General features: G+C 39.1%; 1 protein-coding gene across 1 annotated transcript in view; it reads left to right on the forward strand.

The window, feature by feature from the left end:
* Window positions 1-23,390, forward strand: part of HACD2 (3-hydroxyacyl-CoA dehydratase 2) — a 105,807-nt gene that overhangs the window by 62,091 nt on the left and 20,326 nt on the right. Inside the window, exon 4 of the mRNA XM_047875305.1 lies at window positions 8,771-8,859. Coding sequence (XP_047731261.1) covers window positions 8,771-8,859 — 89 coding nt within the window. The remainder of the gene's footprint in view (window positions 1-8,770; window positions 8,860-23,390) is intronic.

Below are 23,390 nucleotides of genomic sequence, written 5' to 3' on the forward strand. Positions count from 1 at the left end.
AGAGTTTTCCTGTTTTACATATTTTTCTACACACTGAGGGCATAGGGGTAGGGCTTAGGAGAGTGCATGGATATTAAGGCATAAAGTCTCAGTAATTAAAACAGTGTATATTTGTATAGAAGAGGAAAGATTTTCAGGATATTTTTTAAGGGGAGAAAAGCAGAGTATAGAACAATGTGTATAAAATGCTGCCATTGTGTAAAAAGTTGGAAAAAAGGATCTATATAAATACATCTTAATACATTCATTTACATGTTTGCTATTATATACCTAAAATATATCTCTGGAGTGATAGATAAGGAATTAATATTTGGTTGCCTGTGAGAAAGGTGAGTGGCAGTAGGATGGGATTGGGAGGGAGACTTTTCTCTCTGTATCTTTTTATACTTTTTAAACTTTGAACAATGCATGAATGACTTATTTAAAAACATGAGCTCTTCCTTCCCTTCTGGGATATGACTGTTCCATGCTAGGATTCTGCCATTTCTTAAAAAATGTATCCTATTCCCACAGGGAACTTTGTGCTAGTCCTCAAGCTCAGTGTGGGGCCGGAAAGGCTTGGCATCCATGAGATGGCTCCTGGTTAGTCACATTCTCCACTTTACCATCACCTTCCAGCCTCCACGTCTGTCGTACTCTGCTCAGAAATTTATTTCTCTCCAAATCTGATCCTGTTGGTGAAAATTCTCAAGATTGTGTTGATTCACCAATATCATTTTTGGGAGATGGGGATAGGGTAGGAGGTGTGCAATAATCTTCCCTTTTTTGGCTAGAGCTTTTAAAAATATATGGCATACAGTTGTTACCCCATTCCTTTTTGGTTGCTACTGTTGAGTGTTGTTTTTGTTATTGAATATTACTATTTTTAGTTTAGTGGATACGGTATTTGGGTAGGGAGACCCTGGTTGCACTTGCCATCATTTAGTTTAATTTCTGGCACCAACTTTATGTCTCCTGCCTTGCTTTGGTCTGGCCTCCATTATGCATGTATTCCTTGATGATTGGCTCCTTTTCGGGTGGTGGGCTCCAGCTGAACACTGTTCTGCTCTGCTCCCAACTTACGTTGCCTTGCTGTACCTGACTTTCAATCCAGTCTTGGTCACAGGTAGCCAGTCTCCTAAGCCCATTAACCTGGTCCATCTGAGGGCTGTGCCAAGCAGGGTGGATTTCCAGTGCTCCCCACCTCTGCAGGGCTCACAGATTGTCCTCAAAGCACCCTGGTTCTGGAGAATCAAACTGATTGCCAGATTCCCTTTATACAGCTTTTGCTTAACACACACACACACATGCACACCCCACACATATAAACACTTGTGTTTCTTTTAATCTGCTGATGTTTTGCTTCAAAAGTTCATTGCCCTTTCAACATAAATTCCCATAATTATTTCTCAAGCTATAACCTCGCCTTGCCAAAGATGTGCACTGCTGATAGAGATATTTTTCTGAAACAAGAAGCGATCATGCCATTCTGCTGTTTACAAATGTTTAGTTGCCTCACATCACCTTCAGGCAAAAGTCCTAAAATTAAGACATATCCCAAAACAAATCAATTACAGCCTGAGAGTGTAAATTCATGAGGGCAGGGACATTGTCTCATTTACCATTGTATCCCCATCATGGAAAACAGTATGTGGCATAGAGTAGGTACTCCAAAAATATTTGTTGAATTCAATTAATGCATAATAGATGCGTAGTAAGTCTTTTTTTTTTTTTTTTTTTAATGAATTTTGGCCTAGCGATGGCTTACTGATAAGATTGAAGAAACTCTCCTTGTCTGAAAACAACCAATTTAAGTAATCAGCAACCAAAAATCTGCAGTTTCGGTAGTTTTAACATGCTATGTCATGTGTTCAAATAAGAGATAAGGGCATAGTAAATGCAGTCACATCGAAATTGACTTCAAGAAGTCTAGAAAAGAAAGAGGATCTGGTCTGTCTGTGCACTTCATTCCACAAGAATTTGTGATAACTTCTACATAAAATATAATAATGTGGTATACTTCAGATTTGGCTTGAAACTTTGACTACCACATTAAAAAAGGGCAATTGAGAAGGGCACCTGGGTGACTCGGTTGAGCGTCTGACTTCAGCTCAGGTCATGATCTCACTGTTCGTGGGTTCAAGCCCCACGTTGGGCTTTGAGCTGACAGCATGGAGCCTGCTTCAGATTCCCTGTCTCCCTCGCTCTCTGCCCCTCCCCGATTCGTGTGTGTGTGTGTGTGTGTGTGTGTGTGTGCACGCGTGCGTGTGCGCTCTCTCTCAAAAATAAATAAACATTTTGAAAAACGGGCAACTGAGAATATAACCCTGTATGTTAACTATACTAAAATTAAAAGAAAATAATAAAAGAAAAAGGGCAATTGAGTTATATAACTCCTATCAGTGGAGAAGAGTAAATATTTCTTAGCATTGATTTCTAAAATATATTTCCCACCTAGGGCTTTATGGAAGGGGCATGGAATGATAGAGTGTATATTATACTAATGCATACCATTCCTACAGCAAATAATGATTTTTTTTAACAGTTCCTCATGAAATCCAGCTAATAATAGCATTAAACCCAACTCAGTGATACCAGTTCTGTTCAGAGCAAAGATGATATGGTCCATCTATGTGGCCTTCTGTTGTTGGTCTGGCTTAACTTCAAGGATAAACTTGGAGCCCCTGGCCCTAAGATGGTATCCCATCTGGTTCAGTGGAGCAGGCATTTTGAGATTGGGCTGTCAGGCTAGGACCAAAACTTCTGTTTGCTGGGTGACTGGTTCAGGTAGGTTCATATGCCATAGAAACCAAGTGAGAATTGGTGTGAATGACATCATTTGAGGGAAATTCAGGTGCCTAAATAGGCAGTTTCCTGAATAGGGAATTTAGGAGCACCTGTTAGCAAAGCCATAAACATCTCTGCATCTGCATCAAATTAGAAAGCGTTAATCAGCTATTTTATTCCCTAACTTATTAAGATTTAAATTTACTGGCTTTTTACCCCCTAACTTCTAAGATTTAAATTTGCCATTGAGGGTAGGCTAAAGCAGCCACACTTCTATGCTGCTGTTGGGAGTGTATATTGATACAAACGTTTTGGAAAGCAATTTGGCAATGTATTTCAAGGGCCTTAAAGGAATTCATAGCATTTGACCTAGTAGTTCTACTTCTGGGAACTATCCCAAGGAAATAATCCTTAAAAAAAAAAAAAAAAAAAAAGTTCTAAACCTCAGAAATTTTTAAGTATTATTTGTAATACTTCATTACTTCATTTATAATATCAAGAAATGAGAGCAATTTAAATGTCTTACAGAAGGAGAATAGATAAACAAATATATTCTGTTCAAAGGAATCTTATGACTCAAGTTAAAATATTTTGGAGAGTATGTTGTAAGAAATTTTCTTAAAATGTTAAGTGAGAAAGCAAATTACAGAGTACAAATAATAGAAGGTGAACTGTATTTTAAAATACACTTAAGGACACCTAAATGGTTCAGTTGGTTAAGCATCCTACTTCAGCTTGGGTCATGGTCTCATGGTTTGTGAGTTTGAGTCCCGCATCAGGCTCTGCCTGACAGCTCAGAGCCTGGAGCCTGTTGCGGATTCTGTGTCTCCATCTCTCTCTGCCCCTCCCTCACTCGCACTCTGTTCTCTCTCTCTCTCTCAAAAATAAACATTAAATTTTTTAATAAAATAATAAAAATACACTTAGAAGTAAAGACTGGTAGGAAATATTTACCAGGAACATTTATTACCTAAGGAATAAATGTTTTTGGTTATTAAAACTTACTTTTAAGAAAAACAATCACAATTTTTGATTAGCATTTTCAAAGGGAAGACCTATATAACTATATAAATCTTTGTATTCTCTAGGAAAAAGAACTCTATAGTAAAGAAGGGGTAATTAATTATACCCAGGTCCTACTGAATTTCAGTATTCACCCCTCACGGCAACCAGATCCCTCTGTTGAAGTTGCATTTACTAATAAGCATTCTGATTTCAACAGTAGGAAAAAAGTGCCCCCAGATGAGGGTCTCTGAAATCCCAACCATTCAGTTATTACAAAGGCTGTGCCTCTCATATAAGTAAATAAAGTGACATTTTGGTTTATTAACTGGACTCTTATGAATTTGATCAGTCTTGAGTCAGTCTCCCAGAGCCTGATTTTTGCTCACAAATGGGATAAAATTAGGTTTTTGAACTTGGAAATCTGAGTTCCAGATCCTGAACTTCTTGATTCCCACTAAAATACAGCAACAACCCTGAAGCACTTTTCAGACCATTAGCAGTCTAGCCCATTGTTTCATTGGCAAAAGAAGAAAGAGCAGAAATGAAAGAGAAAATAATATTTTTATGTGATGAGCTAGTCTTTGAGTTAAAAAAAAAACTAGAAATACTGGTGGTCTTTCCTCAAGTAGTAAATGCTTAATAACTCACTTAGGAAAGCCTTTGATTATGGATCTTTAGTTTTTCTGGTAATGTAAACTATAATATAATCTGGCTAAGTATATTCACTTAATATTTGACTAACTTCTTTAGCAGTGTTACATATATCACCAGGCTTTGTAGTTAATTCACACATTAATTTTTTTATAAAAGCTTTATTCATATAACAATTCACATATACAATTTCCCCACTTAGAGTATACAATTCAGAATTCACACAGTTGTGCAAACTCTTACCACAGTCAGTTTTAGAACATTTTCATTACCGCCAAAAGAAATTCAATACCCATTAGCAGTCATTCCCAGTTCCCTTCCTAACCTTCTAGCCCCAGGTAACCACTAATTTACTTTCTGTCTCTATAGTTTGTCTGTTCTGGACTTTTCATATATACCGAATCGTGTAACATGTGGTCTTTCATCCATTGGCTTTTTCATTCAGCATGTATTCAAAGTTCATCAATATTACAGTATGTATCAGTAGTTCATTTCTTTTTATTTATTATTCATTATGTTTTACTTTTATTTACTTTATTTCTAATGTTCCGTTGTATAGCTCGACCACATTCTATCCATTCATCTGTTGTTGGACATTTTTATTGTTTCCGATTTGAAGCCAGTATGAATACCACTATGAACATTCTTTGCAGGTGTTTGTGTGAGCAATTTTTTAATTTTTCTTGGGTATATACAGACCTAGGAGTAGAACTGATGAGTCATATGGTAATTCCATATTTAACATTTTGAGGTACTGGCACACTGTTCGTTCTCCAGAGTAGCTACACCACCTTATAATCCTATCATCGATGTATGAAGGTTCCAATATCACCACATCCTTGTCAACATTTGCTATTCTCTGTAAAAATGTATCTGATGATTATTATTTTTTTTTTATGAAATTTATTGACAAATTGGTTTCCATACAACACCCAGTGCTCATCCCAAAAGGTGCCCTCCTCAATACCCATCACCCACCCTCTCCTCCCTCCCACCCCCCATCAACCCTCAGTTTGTTCTCAGTTTTTAAGTCTCTTATGCTTTGGCTCTCTCCCATTCTAACCTCTTTTTTTTTTTTTTTTCCTTCCCCTCCCCCATGGGTTCCTGTGAAGTTTCTCAGGATCCACATAAGAGTGAAACCATATGGTATCTGTCTTTCTCTGTATGGCTTATTTCACTTAGCATCACACTCTCCAGTTCCATCCACGTTGCTACGAAAGGCCATATTTCATTTTTTCTCATTGCCACGTAATATTCCATTGTGTATATAAACCACAATTTCTTTATCCATTCATCAGTTGATGGACATTTAGGCTCTTTCCATAATTTGGCTATTGTTGAGAGTGCTGCTATGAACATTGGGGTACACGTGGCCCTATGCATCAGTGCTCCTGTATCCCTTGGATAAATTCCTAGCAGTGCTATTGCTGGGTCATAGGGTAGGTCTATTTTTAATTTTCTGAGGAACCTCCACACTGCTTTCCAGAGCGGCTGCACCAATTTGCATTCCCACCAACAGTGCAAGAGGGTTCCCGTTTCTCCACATCCTCTCCAGCATCTATAGTCTCCGGATTTGTTCATTTTGGCCACTCTGACTGGCGTGAGGTGATACCTGAGTGTGGTTTTGATTTGTATTTCCCTGATAAGGAGCGACGCTGAACATCTTTTCATGTGCCTGTTGGCCATCCGGATGTCTTCTTTAGAGAAGTGTCTATTCATGTTTTCTGCCCATTTCTTCACTGGGTTATTTGTGTATCTGATGATTATAACCAACCTAGCAAAGTATATCTCATTATGATTTTGATTTGCATTTCTCTGTTGAGTAATGATTTGAGCATCTTTTCATGTCTTTATTATCCACTTGCATATCTTCTTTGGAGAAATATCTATTCAAATTCTTTGCCCATTTTTTAGCTGGGTTCTCTTTTATTGTTGAATTGTAAGAATTCTTTATTTTGGATATAAGTCCTTTATTATATACAATTCATGGATATTTTCTCAATTCTGTGGATTCTCTTTTCACTTTCTTGTTGGTATTCTTTGAAGCACACATAATTTTGATGAAATCTGATTATTTATTTTTTCTTGTGCTTTTAGTGTCATAGCTAATAAACCATTTTCTAATCCAAGATCACAAAGATTCACATTTCTTTTTTCCTCTAAGAGTTTTATAGTTTTAACTCCTACATTTAGGTCTTGATCCATTTTGAGTTAATTTCTTTCTATATGGTATAAGGAAGTGTTCTAACTTTATTTTTTGTTTTTATTTTTTATTTATATTTTTTATTTTTTGTCCAGTTGTCCCAGCACCATTTATTGAAAAGACAGTTATTTTTCCACTGAATTGTCTTGGCATACTTGTTGAAAATCAAGAATTATAAATGTGAGGGTTTATTTCTAGACTCTCTATCTATTGGGCTACAAGTCCATACCTTTATTTTTTTTTCATTCATTCTACAAAGATTTATTGAGCATCTTTATATGGCAAGCATTGTTGACATGTCCATGTTACTTGCTTTTGGAAACTAAATCATTCCTCTCCAAAGCCCAAATCTTCTCCAAGAAACTCATTCTAACAGGATATAGTATCTCTTTTTCTTAATGAGTTGTGAAGTGATTTCCTTTCATAGCTACACCCATAGAGACAATTTTATCTTCGATTTGTACACAGAGTTTTGGCAAGTTGTTGTTTGTTTTATAAATGTTCAGAAGTCTGAGTATGTTTTAGAAGGCTTAGAAGAATGAAAATTTGTCTGGGATGGTCCAGTGGATGTAATGAAGATGGGTTGGTTTTATTTTAATTTTTTAAATGTTTATTTATTTTTGAGACAGAGAAAGAGAGAAAGAGAGAGCATGCACATGAGTGGTGGAGGGGCAGAGAGACAGAGAGACAGAGAATCCCAAGCAGGCTCTGCACTATCAGCACAAAGCCTGATGTGGGACTCAAACACGAACTGTGAGATCATGACCTGAGCTGAAGTCGAACGCCCAACTGACTGAGCCACCCAGACGCCCCAAAGATGGGTTAGTTTTAGAGTGAAAGGAGGATCTGCAGCCATGATGAGAGTTCCTGTCAGGTGTAGGGTGCCCCACGTGTAACTTGAAAGGTGCAAAGTTGGTAAGTCTAGTTGTTGTTATCAGTAAGGCCAGAGAGAAATGGCAGAGGTGAGGGTAGTGGAGCTGCTGGATTGGGTACCCATATACTTCTGTTTCCAATTTTATTTAAATTAAAAAAAAATTTTTTTTAATGTTCATTTATTTTTGAGAGAGAAACAGAGAGACAGAACACAAGTGGGGAAGGGGTAGAGAGAGAAGGAGACACAGAATTCGAAGTAGACTCCAGACTTTGAGCTGTCAGCATAAAGCCTGACTCAGGACTCCAACTCATAAACCATGACATCATGACCTGAGCTGAAGTTGGACGCCCAACTGACTGAGCCACCCAGGCGCCCCTCTGGATTTTATTTTAGAGGGGCCGTTCCTTGCCAGTATAAAGTTACAACAAGAAAATGAGGCTTATAGATACTGGCTCATTGCTGGGTCTAAGATGACCTAAAGGAGGCAAGGGTTTTTTTTTTTTGCAATGGTGGTGGCTCGTCTTTCTATAGGGGTTGTAGTTGTAAGAATTGAAGGGGAAAGCCAAAGAAATGTAAACTTAGCAGAATCTAATGATTATCTAAAATAACTCAAGATGATTCCAGTGTTACAACTTTCAGACTTTGGAAGGATAATTGTACCGATGCTTACTGTAATGAACAAGGTGAGGAGGAATGGCTTATATAGATTACAAATTTTGATTTTGGTATGCTTATTGGCAAAATATTTGAGTAAATTATAGAAGATAACTATTAGATAGTTCGGTATCTAATAATACAGTACAGACAGTATATACGATATCAGGAGTTGCTAACATTCATTAGATATAAATACAGTTGGTTTCCCTTCCGTAGGTGCCTGTTCATTTTTGAAACCCATATTGTAAAATGACCTTCCAGTGTCTAATTTTAGAGGTTAAGCAATGGTTTTGCTTTCTCTATATGATAAGTGTAAAATATATTGCACTTGGTTAGGGATTTTGACAGGCTTGAGAAAGGTACCTAGATTCCATGGTATGCTGTTGCCATTAACAATATTGTTTTGAAAAAAAAAAAAAAAGAAGCAGTATTATCATTTTGGAGGGAAAAAGTTTTTAATATTGAAAAACAGTTTACATGCCAATATAGATAAGTTTTAGTTGCTCAAGATGGTTTTATGTCGAAACATTAAAATCGAATGTTTCAGAAAATTTATGACATGTTGAAACTTGGTACAATATACGTTTATTTACCCATCCTAAAATATCTTTCAGGAATTGTTCCATCTTCTGTTGTCCTGACTTCTTTCCAGGTGATGTCAAGAGTTTTTCTAATATGGGCGGTAACACATAGCGTAAAAGAGGTAAGTGTTTATGTAGACTAGAATAAAATCCTATCAGCACTAACAAATGCTGGTCAACTTTTCTCTCTCACCATATGTGTTATGGCTAAAGATGGAACTCTAGGTCATGTCAACATAGCCCAAATAAAATTTGTATTTGCTGTAGCAGTTGGGTTACTGGTGGGAAACACAGTCCAGATATACAGTGTTATTAAAGAGAAGACTGGCTAAATGATAAAGTCCTGCAGTCTTACTTCCCATAGAGATTTGGATGATGTGGATGTGGTCTGCAACTCAGTTATATTTGGGGGGTATCTTGTTTGTATCCAGCACACTAAATTCGACATCTGCACCCTTATAGTGGGACTATTAGGGGAGTAGGGGATATTAATTCAGTCCAGAGCACTGCTTTTTATAGGGCCAGGAGAAACAAACTTGTTTCCACACTGCCCACCAGGACTCGTGGAATTCCCAGTGTGCCAAGTGGTTCTGGAAGGGGGGAGTGCTGTGCAGAGGGCTGGGGCCGTATGTACACAGGCAGGCCCAGGGATGCTGAGAGAAAGCCAGCATTACCATTGGTGTGGCTCCACAACTAAGCTTTCATTTTCTGGTTTTGGAGAAGGGGATTATTTCTCTGTATGTTTCTCCCTTTTTGAAAGACCATTATTTTTTGCTAACATCATCTTCAGGTAAAGTACCTGTAGCCACTAGGAGGATTCATTTTTCAGTTTTTCAGTCCCAGTAACCTAGCACCAGCATTATTGGAATCTTTGGGGTTCATGAAGTGTGCTTATCCATTAGCATTATTCTGATGTTTTCTTTGTCTTCTTCTATTCTTCTAAAATCCCAGTCAAAACATTTTGGTTTTCAGGATTTATTTTGACAGTTTCATTTGTATTTCAGCTAATGAGGGATAATTTTTTTTTCTACTTTTTATTGGCATATGATATACATACAGAAGAATGCACATGGCTAATGAGTTTTTAATCAAAGATGATTAAGCTATTATTTTTGTTACATTCTATGAACTTTGCAGATCCAAAGGCTTTTTTTTAACTTCTCTCACTTCTTTTTTTATTTTTTTTTTAAATTTTTTTTTCAACATTTATTTATTTTTGGGACAGAGAAAGACAGAGCATGAACGGGGGAGGGGCAGAGAGAGAGGGAGACACAGAATCGGGAACAGGCTCCAGGCTCTGAGCCATCAGCCCAGAGCCTGACGCGGGGCTCGAACTCACGGACCGCGAGATCGTGACCTGGCTGAAGTCGGACGCTTAACCGACTGCGTCACCCAGGCGCCCCTAACTTCTCTCACTTCTTGAAGATGTCTAAACTTTATATGCAAGAAGAATGTAAAAACAATCACATACTTTTAAAAAATCCCAGTCAGTTAATATATACAGTGTTCTGTTAGTTTCAGGTATAATATAGTGATTCATCAATTCTATGCATTACTCAGTGTTCATCATGATGAATGTGCTCTTAATCCCCTTCACCTCTTTCACCCATCCCCTTCTCATAACCATTGTTTGTTCTCTGTGGTTAAGAGTCTGGTTTTGGGGGACACCTGGGTGGCTCAGTCCATTAAGTGGCAGACTTCGGCTCAGGTCATGATCTCATGGTTCGTGACTTCGAGCCCCACATCAGGCTCTCTGCTGTTAGACCAGAATCTGCTTGGGATCCTCTTGTCTCCCCCTCTCTCTCAAAATTAAGTAAACATTTTAAAAAACATTTTTTTAAAGAGTCTGGGTTTTGGTTTGTCCCCTTTTTCTTTGTTTAATACTTTTTAAAACGTGATCACATTTCCACATTTCTGTAAATAAAAAACAACCACCAGCAAATAAATTCTAATGTAGAATATCACCCTTTGTTCTCAGTCTGATTTGTTTATAGAGTGAGGAAGTTACTTTATTTATAATACCATGTAACCTTTTCATTCATTTCAAATTCTTTCTGCAAATCATTTTTAACCTGTATTCCTTCCTTCTTTATGTACTCACAATATTTGTTTTAACGAACAACTCATTAACTTTCCAAGAGTCTCAAGTGACCCAAAATTTCTTTCTGCTAGGAACTCATCTACATTCTTAAATAGGTAATTTTGTACTTTAAGTAATTAAATGTTAGGTACATGAAGACAGAGTGTTGTCAACTATGGGGTGTGTGATCGCTTTGCCCACCCAATCAGATATTAATTGTGTAGGTGCCAGTGCCCCAGCTGATAGATTATTTATGGCTTCTGCTTTTTCTCTCTTCTGCCTTGGTGATCACTCTTCTCCTTAATAGCCTCTGGCAAAGCGGGTTGTAGGTAAATCTAAAATGCTTTTAATTCAGGTCAAGCAGTTGTTAGCTATATCACTGTTAGCAACATTTGCCAGAATTCCCTGGGGGATCATTAAGACTACTTGGTTTAAAAATATTTCTGTGGATTATAGGTGCTCAGACCTGGCCATTGTCCTCAGTAACCATGCTGCTTGACTGATGCATAGATTTGACAGTTTCAGATGGTTTTACATATAGTGTCATACTTGAACTTTACAGTAAGTTATACAGTTGTTACATTTGCATATTCAAAATTGTTTCTCTGCAGCCAAACTTACCCAGTTTCCACTGTCACTGACATATTAAGAACATGGTATAATAAATTTTGTTGTCTTTCTGCCACCTGTTGGGTCCTCTTCTTTTCACATATATACCCTATTAGTTGACTTGCTCCTTTCTCACATAAATAGGATTCATTGTTTCTGCTATCTTGGGATCATAGTTCCTTTCTCCTTGTTCCCCTTTTCTTTGAACAAAACTCCTTCATTATTTTGTTTACACAGTAGATGCTCTCCCGGCCCACCCCAGGTCATGGATAGCTAACTTGAAAGAGCCTATTGCTGTGGCATTTCAGATGCCAGTCTGCTGTCTGTCACCTGTTCCTCAGTCTCTGCTCTAGGCCAACGCTATTTTTCCTGCCTTAGACTTTTGTATTAGCGGTAATTCACTTTGTTCTGTACAACATTACTTATAGCTTCCCTGCTAAACTTCTATTCTTCTGTTTCTTGAAACATCTTTAAAATATACTTGGGGCGCCTCGGTGGCTTAGTCAGTTGGGTGTCCAACTTTGATTCAGGTCATGACCTTACAAGTTGGTGAGCTCGAGTCCCACATCAGGCTTGCTGCTGTCAGCGCAGAGCCTGCTTCAGATCCTCTGTCCCCCTCTCTCTCTGCCCCTCCCCTGCTCGTATTCTTGCTGTCTCAAAAATAAACAAACAGTTTTAAAAATATATACTCTTATTTTCTTTACATTCAACTCTATTTACTTTAATGGTGGGAACCACATAACTAGCACATAAGGAAATTGATACCAGAAATAACTGCTTAATAATATATATCTTGGGGCGCCTGGGTGACTCAGTTGGTTAAGCATCCGACTTCAGCTCAGGTCATGATCTCGCGGTTTTTGGGTTCAAGCCGTGCATCAGGCTCTGTGCTTACAGCTCAGAGCCTGAAGCCTGCTTCGGATTCTGTGTCTCCCTCTTTCTCTGCCCTCCCCCCGTTTGTGCTCTGTCTTTCCATCTCTCTCAAAGATAAACATTTTTTTAAAAATTTTTTAAGTAGTAATACATATCTCACTTTCTAATAGTCATGTTCAAATTCTTTTCATACTACTATACTTTCATTCTCAGTTTCTTTTTACATCCAATTCCCCTGTAAAGTGGACAAGAGAGGCGCCTTGAGGGCGCTTAGTCAGTTAAGTGTCCAGCTTCAGCTCAGGTCATGATCTCACAGTTCGTGAGTTTGAACCTCATGTCAGACTCTGTGCTGACAGTGCAGAGCCTGCTTGGGATTCTCTGTCTCCTTCTCTGTCTGTCCCTCCCTCCCTCTCTGCCTCTCTCTTTCTCTCAAAAATACATAAACACACATTTTTTAAAAATAAAGTAGACAAGAATTCTTCTTGTTCCTAGCGTTATGTTTGCATTTGGACTCTTGCTACCCCCACCCACTCTGGCCTGCTTAGGTTTTCCATACTCATTCCCTTTGTTTTTCTGTAATTGTACATGGTGTACTAAGGTAATGGCTTTTAAGACTAGATGCTACTTTTTTAATATGTGGGATGTATTTCCTTTTAAGAGGCCTTCTAGCACACACATCTCACTTATCATTTTAATTCTCTGCCCATGCTAGTCACATAAATGTTGCCATGTATCCTATAGGACCAGAAGATGACTAGATGGCTTTCTTTTATGATTGTAAAGACCCACCCACCAGTTGGTATGACATCTTAATTGGTAGGTCTCTTTATTCAAGTGTTTCTAAACTGAGCATAGCAAATAACCTTCCCACGTTTTTCCTTTTAAAGAGAGCACCTATATGGCATAGTAAAGCTTCTGACAAAAACAACAAGCTGAGGGTGGGAGGTAGACTATGGGAATCAGCACTTCTAGCTGACCTCTTTCCTTTCCAGTTTTCACCCTGTCTCCCCAGCTTGAACTGGCTCCTTCCCCATCCCTTAGCCAGGCTGGCCACTGCTGCCTCCCCATCAGACCTCCCTGGGCTTTTCCCTTGCACTCTGTTTGAGTCTTTTCTTTGTCTCTTCATTGAACTGAAACAAGATTGGCATTTTTCAAAGTGAACTGCAACAGAAAATACCACCCTCTATCCCTCACTGTAACCCCCCTTCCAAAGGAGACAAGTTCACTGGGCACTTGTTGTTGTCCAAAAGTAGCTAAGCTGAGCCTCAGATTCCTAGATATGCAAACAGGCCACTGTCTCTTTTCATGACCCAGCCTTCTTTGAAGAAGCCACCCCAAATCCTCATCTGAATTCTCAGTGTAAGATCACCGTGTTCTTGAAGCAGAAGTCCCTGATCACTAACATGGACAGTAGTTGAGAAAGAAGTTGCTGGAGTCTCACTGTGGCTTTAGCCCAAATGTAATGAATACCCTCTATGGTCTGCTAGGGATAGTTTGCATAAAATAAAACTATACCCTGGAGTGCAGAGCCTTCTTTTCTTTCTTCCTTACCCTCTGCCACCATTGGAGAAAGGGATGTTTTCCTGCATTCTTCTGGAATGTTCTGTGAGTTCTCCTGATTTTACCAGTCAGCTGTTTCCCACCTCTTTTTGGCATGCTACTGGGCTTTGTGACACTTAAACTGCCATTCTTGCCAACTTCTCAGTGAGATGCTTACAAGAAGCTTGAAGTCAGTGTTTAAGAAACTTAGTAACCTCCACTTTTTGATCATCATACTGATCTTTGATGCATTACAGTTTACAGAAGGCCTTATTAAGGTATGTTGTGATCATTCACTCTTGACAGCTGTCCCTTGAGATAGGTTGTAGCCTCCAATTAGAGTTTGGAAGCTAGACAGGCAAAGTGACTGTCACACATCCAACATATGGCAGAGTTGGGGATGGACTTCTGATTCCAAAGTCTTCCCACTGTATCAGAGCTTCCTTCTCACTGTTTAAATTGTGGTGTGAACACAACCTTATTTTGTGTGCTGACTATGCTTTCTCTATCTCGTGTGGAATGGAAAAGCCCCATCTCGGACCCCAAAACACGTGCCTCTCCAGCAGCTCTGTCACGCCACATGCATATGCTGAGGTAGGATGCTCAGTCAGATCATCCGAATGGGAAGCATCAGCGTGAGCTGTGGACCCTGGGCGCTCATCTGTGGCCCTTTGCCCACTTGCTCCTCTGTTATTTCACTGCTGCAGTGGCTCTGTGATGAGTCCCTCTGATTAACTAGCCTTTCTCCTTGAGTTCCAAGACTGGGCACCTGGATGGCTCAGTCGGTTAAGTGTCCGACTTTTAATTTCAGCTCAGGTCATGAAAGGCTAGTTTCATGGTTTGTGAGTTTGAGCCCCATGTCAGGCTCTGTGCTATCAGTGGTTGAGCTAATCAGCCTGGTTGAGATGCTCTCTCTCTCTGCCGCTCTCTCTCTTTCTCCCTCTCTTTCTCTCTCAAAAATAAATAAACTTAAAAAAAAGTTTCAAGACTGTTTTTCTATTTCTGTTTATGGACTGTTTGGAACAGAATTACCCAGAAAGCTTATTAAAAGTGAGCACTCCATGGGACGCTTAGGTGGCTCACTCAGTTAAGCGTCCAACTCTTAATTTCAGCTCAGGTCATGATCTTATGGTCATGAGATTGAGCCCTGTGTCAGGCTCCACATTGACAGTGCAGAGCCTGCTTGGGATTCTCTCTCTCTCTCTCTCTCTCTCTCTCTCTCTCTGCTCCTCCCCTGTGCACATATGCATTCTTTTTTTCTCTCTCAAAATAAATAAACTTTTAAAAAAATAAAAATGCACATTCCAAGTCCCACCCCACATTTGATACAGAATCTCTGGGAGTGAAGCCAGAGTATCATCATTGTTATTAAGCTCCTCAGATAATTTTACAAATTCTAAGATTGGAGAAACACTCCAAGATACTTTTTGTTGCACTGTAATTTTAATTGATTGGCTTTCTCTCTCTCTTTGTTTTATTTTATTTTTAAGTAATCTCTACATCCAACGTGGGGCTTGAACTCACAACCCCAAGATGAAGAGTTGCATGCTCCACCTACTGAGCCATCCAAACACCCCTGACCTTCTCTTTCCTTGATTTTCCTTCATATTTCTACTTAATGTACTTGAAGCCTAACCAGATCTTAAAGAATAAAAGCCATAGGGTTCTCTTACACTGCTAAGTAAAGGCACCGTGGAGTTTCTGGTGCCTTGTCCGAAATCCAGAGCTGCTGAACTGAAGTTCGTGTGCATGTAAGAAGAAACTTGAGAGGCCCAACTTGAAAGCAGAGGAAGATGAGAAGCCATAGCATTGAAGAAGCAAAACTAACTTCCATTGGTTTGTTTTTAAGAGAGAAGATAAGGAATCCAGCTGCTTCATTTTGGGGTGGGTTGTGGGAAGGGCTCTGTCCTGGGCATGTGCCTGTCATGTTGCCTTGCCAGAGCCACCAGACAGATCGTTTAAGAGGTCATTCGCAGGCCATTGCACGGAGGAAATGCTGTGCAAACACACTAAACACTCCTCTTCCTGGGATTTATCAAAAAATGTCACCTTCCTTGGACAGTTTTTTTTTATTTTCTAGGTAATTGGAACTCAATATTCTAGAACTTGGAGGCTTAGCAACCATAACTGGTGTGAGGAGTTGTTAAGTGTTGACTTTGACACTTATCCTGTAGCTTATGACAAAATACTTCAACATTCTGGACCTCATTTTTCTCATCTGTAATACAAATATCTGCCCTGCTTATGTCAGAGTTTTGTGAAGATGAAGTGAGAAGGATTTGCAAAAACAAACAACGGTATTCAGAAACCAAGATCTCGAGCATGCAGCTTTTGCTGAACAGCTCCTGAAAGCCCTTAGAAAGCAGTTCCACCTCGGCAGGAATGCTCCTTGTTTCCTCGATGAACTGTTTTCTTTTTCTTCCTCTTCTCTTCTCCTTCACTCTTGCGGAAGCTAAAATACTAAGTAAAGTACCACCCTAACTCCCACACTCCTTATCCTATTTTTGGTTGCATTACAGGTTTTTCTTTTCTGCCTGGTCCTCTGCTGGGTTCACAGTGTGCGCATGCTCTTAGTCACCTCATGAGGTTGCTTCTCCTGTTAGTGTGTTTCTTGTGGCTGCACATGCTTCTTGTTGTCCCTAATGGCCATCTGTGCACACAGTGTTTCCGCGAGGTGGGAAGGGCGCCTTCTTACCCCATCAATCAGATGAGGACCTGAGGTGCTTTGTCTGGGGCACACTTGGTTCTCTACTTAGTCCAGAAGCCATGCCACTCTGTCTTGTAGCACAGCGCCCTTTCCACAGTGACATTTCATCTTAGCAAAGGCCATTGGGATACATTCAGTATCTTTTGCCCCCTTGAATGCTGAATGTCTCAGATTCTCCACCTGATTGCATCTTCCCTTACTTTCTATTTTAAATATTTCTGTAGGTGGATTTGCATCACCTTCACTTTTAAAATTAGCACCTCTCTTAAAGGTAGAAACCATTATCATTTGATTGTTAATCAGACACTGTCAAACTTTAGACAACTCCTAGACAAATGCAGCCACACTATATTGCCACTTCCATGTCTGTTAATAATGGACACCTAAAGATAGTGTTACTTTTTTCATAGATGGTTCATTCTGCCATTGCCTGTACTTAGCATAGGTGATTTTGGCACAGATTGCCTATTTTTCTCTCCATATTTTTATGCCTGTCTCTTTCCAACATTTTCTTGAGCTAAGTATGAAGATTTTTATTTCAAAATATTGAAAAATACTTAGATTTTTGTAGGTTCACTTCTGCCATCCCATGTTGCTTCTTTCTCCCATTGTCTTAGTGCTTTTGTAGCCCTTGAAAAACTTCGCTGGATTCATCTGTTCAAAATATAGTATAGTTCTTCAGTAATTAAGTCAGTTGTGTTAAAAGGAGAAGCAAGCACACATGTTAAACCATGCAAACCGGCATCACCAGTACTTCCTACAGAACATAGCCCCCTTTCTCAATTAGTCGTTGAATAGGTGCCAAGTACAACAAAATCAGGAAATTGGTTTCATTCGTCTTTAATGTTAATCTTCGTCTCCTCCGGGCTCTCCTCCCCATGGTGACCCTGCCTCACAGACACCCCTGCACTTGAAGCTTCTCAGGACCTTTTCTTCTGCTCTCTCACCCTAAGGGCTAACTCTGACATCCACCATTCCCAGTTGTCAACTCCGGCCTGAGAGGAAACAGTTACATCAGACAAATGCCCTGGAAGGCTGCACAGTTTGTTATTTTCATCTGGGGGGATCTCTCTCAGGAGAGAAGGGGTGAGGGCCAGACCTGCGTCAGCCTACCCCATTACACACTGTCCTGGAGACACCCAGCACTTTCAGGCTTGAGCAGTGTTGGCTTCTTCCTTTTCCTCTACCCCAGAGCTTCCAGATCTTAGGTTTTCCAGTATATTTTACAGTTAGTTAGTCTTTTTATATGTTATGCTAAAGTCCCCTGCTCCCTCGTAAGTGATGTTCTGGAAGCATCAGTAGGGTCACCGACTGCTCCTGTTTTTTCATAATGAAATGTCTGATAAAGAAACTTACTGTTGGAATTTATCATCTTCAAGAATAAGACATTTCTATGCTATTGGGTAGTATCTTAATCTTTGTATTGCTGCTCTTTACAAATAGTAGGAAGCTTGTTTAGAGCCAAATCTGGTTACTTGCAGTCCTGAGATTAACAAAGATGCTTGACTTTTGACATTAGGGAGCTTGTAGAGAAGGAATGAGAGTGAAGGAAGGAAAAATAGTTACCTTGGGTATAAAATAGTAGTTGCCCAAATAAGCCCACGAGATTGACAGGCTAGAGCTTACGTGGTTTCAGCTTTGGTTACACGGCATCAGTTTGAATTAAAGAATAACACAGGGAAGCAAAACTCTGTGTCACAGAAGTATGCTGCAGAGTTGTATTGTCAGTGGACAGTTACCAGGAAGTGAATTCTGGCATTCAAACTGTCAACCATGGTTTGAAAATGAAATGCGGTAAAGTGCTTATTTAGACTGTTTATTCCAAGCCAAAAAAGGTAACAGTTTGGTTACCAACATTTTTCTTTTGGGTATTTCCTCTTTCCCAGCACTGTCTAGTAGAACTTTCTACAGTAGTGGAAGTGTTCTGTATCTGCACTGTTCAATATAGTAGCTACTAGCTATATGTGAGCACATTGAACCCTTAAAACAAGGTAAGTGTGACTGAGAAGTTGAATTTTAATTTAATTTAATTTAATTTTAAATAGCTACCTGTGATTGGAGGTTACTGTATTAGTGCAGCTGTACATGTTCAGTGTAATATTATTTACCATTCTCTTGATTTCAGTCAATTAGGTTTTCATATATTTGATCTCCTATGCACATGACTGTGTGATTTTTATTTTATTTTTTTTTATTTTATTTTTTAAGTAGGCTCCACACCCAACGTGGGTCTTGAACTCATGACTCTGAGGTCAAGAGTCACGAGCTCTCCCAACCAAGCCAGACCGAGCCAGCCAGGCAGTCCTGTGTGATTTAAAAAAAAAAAAAAAAGATGAAAGATACTTGGTATGCTATGTTATTTAGATCCAGGAATTTTTTTTTTTTTTTCAACACTTGGGATTAAATTGTTAACAAAAATCCTACTTACAGATGTGGGAAGCTGTGTGGCTGGTATTTCTGTTGCAGAGATAGCAGTAGATTAGCTGGTGAGGCAGAAGGCCATGCGAGCCCCACCTTTCAGAAGCCTGTAGCTTGGCCCCTGCAGTGGATTCACCCATGATAACACGTCCCAGGTTTGCCCTTTTTGAAACCATTTCACAAGCCTTTTCTATTCTATTTGAGGTAAAAGATGCCATAGAAGTACAGTCAACATTATTATCCCAATGAGCTCGAAGATTCTCATTTCATACTATAAAAGTGAGATGATTGACATGCATCGTGAGCATTGCTAAAATATGTCAGCAAAGTCAGGGAAAGTTAAAAATTGTTACCTATAAATTGCTTTTAAACAGGTGTGTTCCACAGTACAATGAGTGGCACTTTTAAAGCATTGATTAATATTCATTTGAAAACTTTTAATATGTGGGAGTAGGAACTATCTCTTAAATTACCTTCTCCTTTGCCAAATTGGTCTTTTATATACTGTAGCTTTTGCAGTATAACTTTATTTTTAAGCATGAAAATGGAGTATGAGATAGTTTAATTAAAAATCTATAAATTAACAAGGATTTCTTCAGTACATTCAGCCCTCTGACAGCTGGCCTGCGCAGAGAATGCAGCAGGTAACTGGTCTTGTTGGGAATCTTGACAACTATGGGGCAGCCTGAAGAAATCACCTCTTTCCCTCCTGTTCCTGTGAAATATATATAAAATATAGTTTAGTTTCTTCAGGGAAGAAGGATCAATAACATTTTATATTTATTCATATCAAGAAGCACTAGATAGGCCCCTCTCATTACAAGCTGTGATGCATCACGGATAAAATAAAGCATAAGTTGTCTGCATTTTCCAGAGAGAGGATCCTTTTCAAGTCTGAAGTGAAACCCTGGTGCACTGCGGGAATTTGTAAGATGTGACTTGATGTACATGTGCGGATGTGTGTGGGTGCATGCTGAGAGTATGCTTTGCATTTTAGAAGGAGGGGAGAACTAATTACCAGGCTTAATGCATTAAAGACTTAACTTTTTTCCTTCAGATTGCTGCCATAAATGTTTGATTTAACAAGAGGAGTTTTGGCATCTTCTCCCTTTTACCTTATTTTGCTCTGGCAAAAAAAAAAAAAAAGACCAGAATAACCAAAACCTTGAAAATTGTCCGTCTCTTTTGCATTCTGCATTTGGTGCTGGATTGTTAGATCAACTTGAGGAAATCTTTTGTTGGGGTCATTGCCTCAAAGGAAACTGTGTTCAAATCCTCAAGTGTAAAAGCTAATCAAGCTAACCATTTTTTTAAATAATATTTTATAGTTTTTAAGACTTTAGCTTTTAAGAATGTTACATTTGTATAGCGTTTTGTGACCTGTGCAGAGGTTATGAACTGGCAGCAGATGTCTGTCCCACAGGTGGGTTTAAAGAGAAAGTTCAAGAAGAACCTAGTGGCTGGAGGGTGTATTGTCTCACAAGAGCAACAGTGTTCAGCTCAGCTAGTGATTGCCAAGTGGATCCAGTGTTATACAATATGGATTTTTTAAAGAAAAGGTAGAAATCTAGATTATTTTTTATGTGGGATCTCCCAGCTTTTAAAAACTAGCTCAAATATTTTTAAAGCACCATAAAAGGACAAACAGAACATCTGTGGTTCAGGACTGTGGACCAACCTTTTTAATATTTCTACTCCAGGAAATGGTATTCATAGCCTTTATTTTTATTTTCTGTCTTCTTGAAGATTTTGCAATTATTAAGCAGTTACAAAACAAAAAGAACCATGACATTTCATGATATTATATAGCCAAGTTCATGTTCTTTTGACCTGTCATTTAGGTTTCTGACAATGATAAGTCCTCTCCCGTCTCTCCTCTAGAGTGCTGAGTAGGTACATTTCATGGAGGTTTGGGGGCAGACTGTGTGGAGTGAGTATGCCCCAGATCTCCCCATAGGATCACAGTAACCTTCTGCTGTGGTTCTAGTCTGGATTAGATACATGTGATCCAGGTTGGGACTGCCTATGACCCGTCTGATGAGATCCCCATGCTTGAGTTGGGGTGGAGGAAGTAGTTGCATGAAAGATTTTCAGTTAATAACATTCTCTTTGGAGGTGAGAGAATCAAACAGAACTCAGGAGGAATCCTGGGAAAGCCTAGCAGCTGGTGAAGTCCTTAGACACCCCAGAGATGGTAGAAGCATATTACCGCATCTCCTAAACAACACTGAAACAAACAACAAAAAGCAAAACAACAACAAAACAAAATATTACCTTGGTAATTAAGCCAAAGAGGGCAGCCATCATCGAGTCACAGCACTGGCTAGCATAGTAGTAGGAACTTAATAAGTATTTGTTGAATTGAATTTTCTTTTCATGGAATAGTAACGACTGCTATTTATTAAATCGCTAGCAGTTTACTAAGCACTTGCTGTGTGTTTCTGACCCTACAATAACCATGCAAAAGCAAATGTTCTCCCAGTTTCCGCAGGAGGGAGCAGAGGCTCAGAGAGGGTAAGTAACTTGCCTTGGGACATGCAGCCTGGAAGACTGAAAGTCTCTGGTTCCCGAGCAATAATGATTAGAGAAGAGGAAGCTATCACCCTCCCTTCATGTTTTCTAGGAAATGGGCTGACTACATAGTAGCATTAAAGCTGGGCTCATGGGGACATTTTAGCATTCAGATCTGCATGTCTTTGTCTTAAGTGCGGAATTGATTGAGCATTGCTTGTTGACTGCATGCTTATACATTTTTTTTCATTGCATGTTCAGAAAAGTTGATTTCATGACTAAGAGTTGTTTTGGTAGGCCAAAATGTTTGACTAGCCATCATCCACATCAAAGAATAGCCCTTAGTTATTGTGTTGTAATAGAAAGAATCTTTAAACCAGTTTCCTTTGTCACTGTAAGTTTGAAGAAAATCTATTTGGATGCACTTTTTTCTCTCTTGTAAGGAGGAAATGTGCTAATATTTCTTTATAACATAACTCACATTCTCCATAAAATAAGGAATAGTATTTTCTGGTTTGTTTACCATATTACCCTATTAAGGATTTTTAATAAATGCTTAATCATGAAAGACACTTCACACATGAATTGTCATGGGAAAAGACTAATACTGATTTAGACTTTTTAAACCACCATATTTAGTATATTTCAGGTTTTTTTCTTATCAAGCATGATATTTCTTTTAAGTAGATAACTAAATGTGTTATATTTTGTTCAAAAACTTAAAAAAGCTATGGAAAGGACCGGGATTGTCGTCAGAATTGTCCTACTGTCCTGCTCAAGCCCTTGGCTGACATCACCAACCAGGCACCAGCCCTGTGACCCTTAGCCTCACTCTCATTAGGGAGCTGCCCTCCTCACCCAGGGCTGTTCCAACCAAGTCAGAGAACATGCAGGCTCAGGCTGCAGACGGGTCACCATTTATTCATTCTTATTCACTCAAATATTTATTCAGTATTTTCTACGCTCTAGCCGTTGTGCGAAGCGCTAGGATGCATGAGAGAATGAAGAACATGGGTGCTATCCTCACAGTGCTTCCCGCGTAGTCAAGGAGCAGAATTGAGCAGACAGCAGTACCATACAATGGGATAACTGAGAAGACAGAGGGAGGACAGGGTGCTGCTGGGACCAGGTGGTCACTTCAGCTGCCCCAGTTGAAGTCTGTGCTAGCCTGTTCGGTTGCTAAAGAGCTGTTCCAGTCTCCTCTGCCCAGTTGTTTCTCTTCATGGGGTGGTCCTGGGGACTCAGTGAATACATACGCAGCACTTAGAATAGTGCCTGGCACTTAGGAAGTGCTCAGTAAGTGCTAGCTACATATTCACTGTAATATAATCTAAACTTGTCAAAAAATTTTAGTGACCAAGTTCTATACAGCTGTTTTGAATTCTTTTCCATGTCCTGAGGTCCAAGACAGAGATATAATTGATTTTTCACATAGAAATGAATGTTTTTTATACTTGAATAGTTTCACAGTTAGCTGTTGAAAATTTACACATAATTACTTTTATCATACTTAAGGAGTAATTAGCCCTGCAAATGGGAGTTATCATTATCTTAATCATCATTATTATCCTACTCTAAAGCATTTATTAAAAATTAGATTTTGCCTTATAATTAAAGCTAACCCCTCTTCAAAGCAAGTTTGTGGACCTTTCTTCAGGGTATTTGCCATCTGAAACAATACAAATTGAGAGGTAGCATTAAGTCTATTACTCCTTCGCAACTTACCCTCTTTTAGTGTGCTCTTATTTATGTGCTGTGTTGTAAATGTTCTTGTATCTTTTTGTGGTTATACAGCCTGCCTCTTCCAGCTGATTCAGAGGCTTCCTATCAGGAACAGTATATCTAGAAACTAAATGATAGTTGTATTTGCTTCTAATTGTGGCCCCAGAAAAGTACAAAAGCTCTTGATTCCCTCC

This window comes from Prionailurus viverrinus, chromosome C2, assembly GCF_022837055.1.
Source record: "Prionailurus viverrinus isolate Anna chromosome C2, UM_Priviv_1.0, whole genome shotgun sequence".
Lineage (NCBI taxonomy): Eukaryota > Metazoa > Chordata > Mammalia > Carnivora > Felidae > Prionailurus > Prionailurus viverrinus.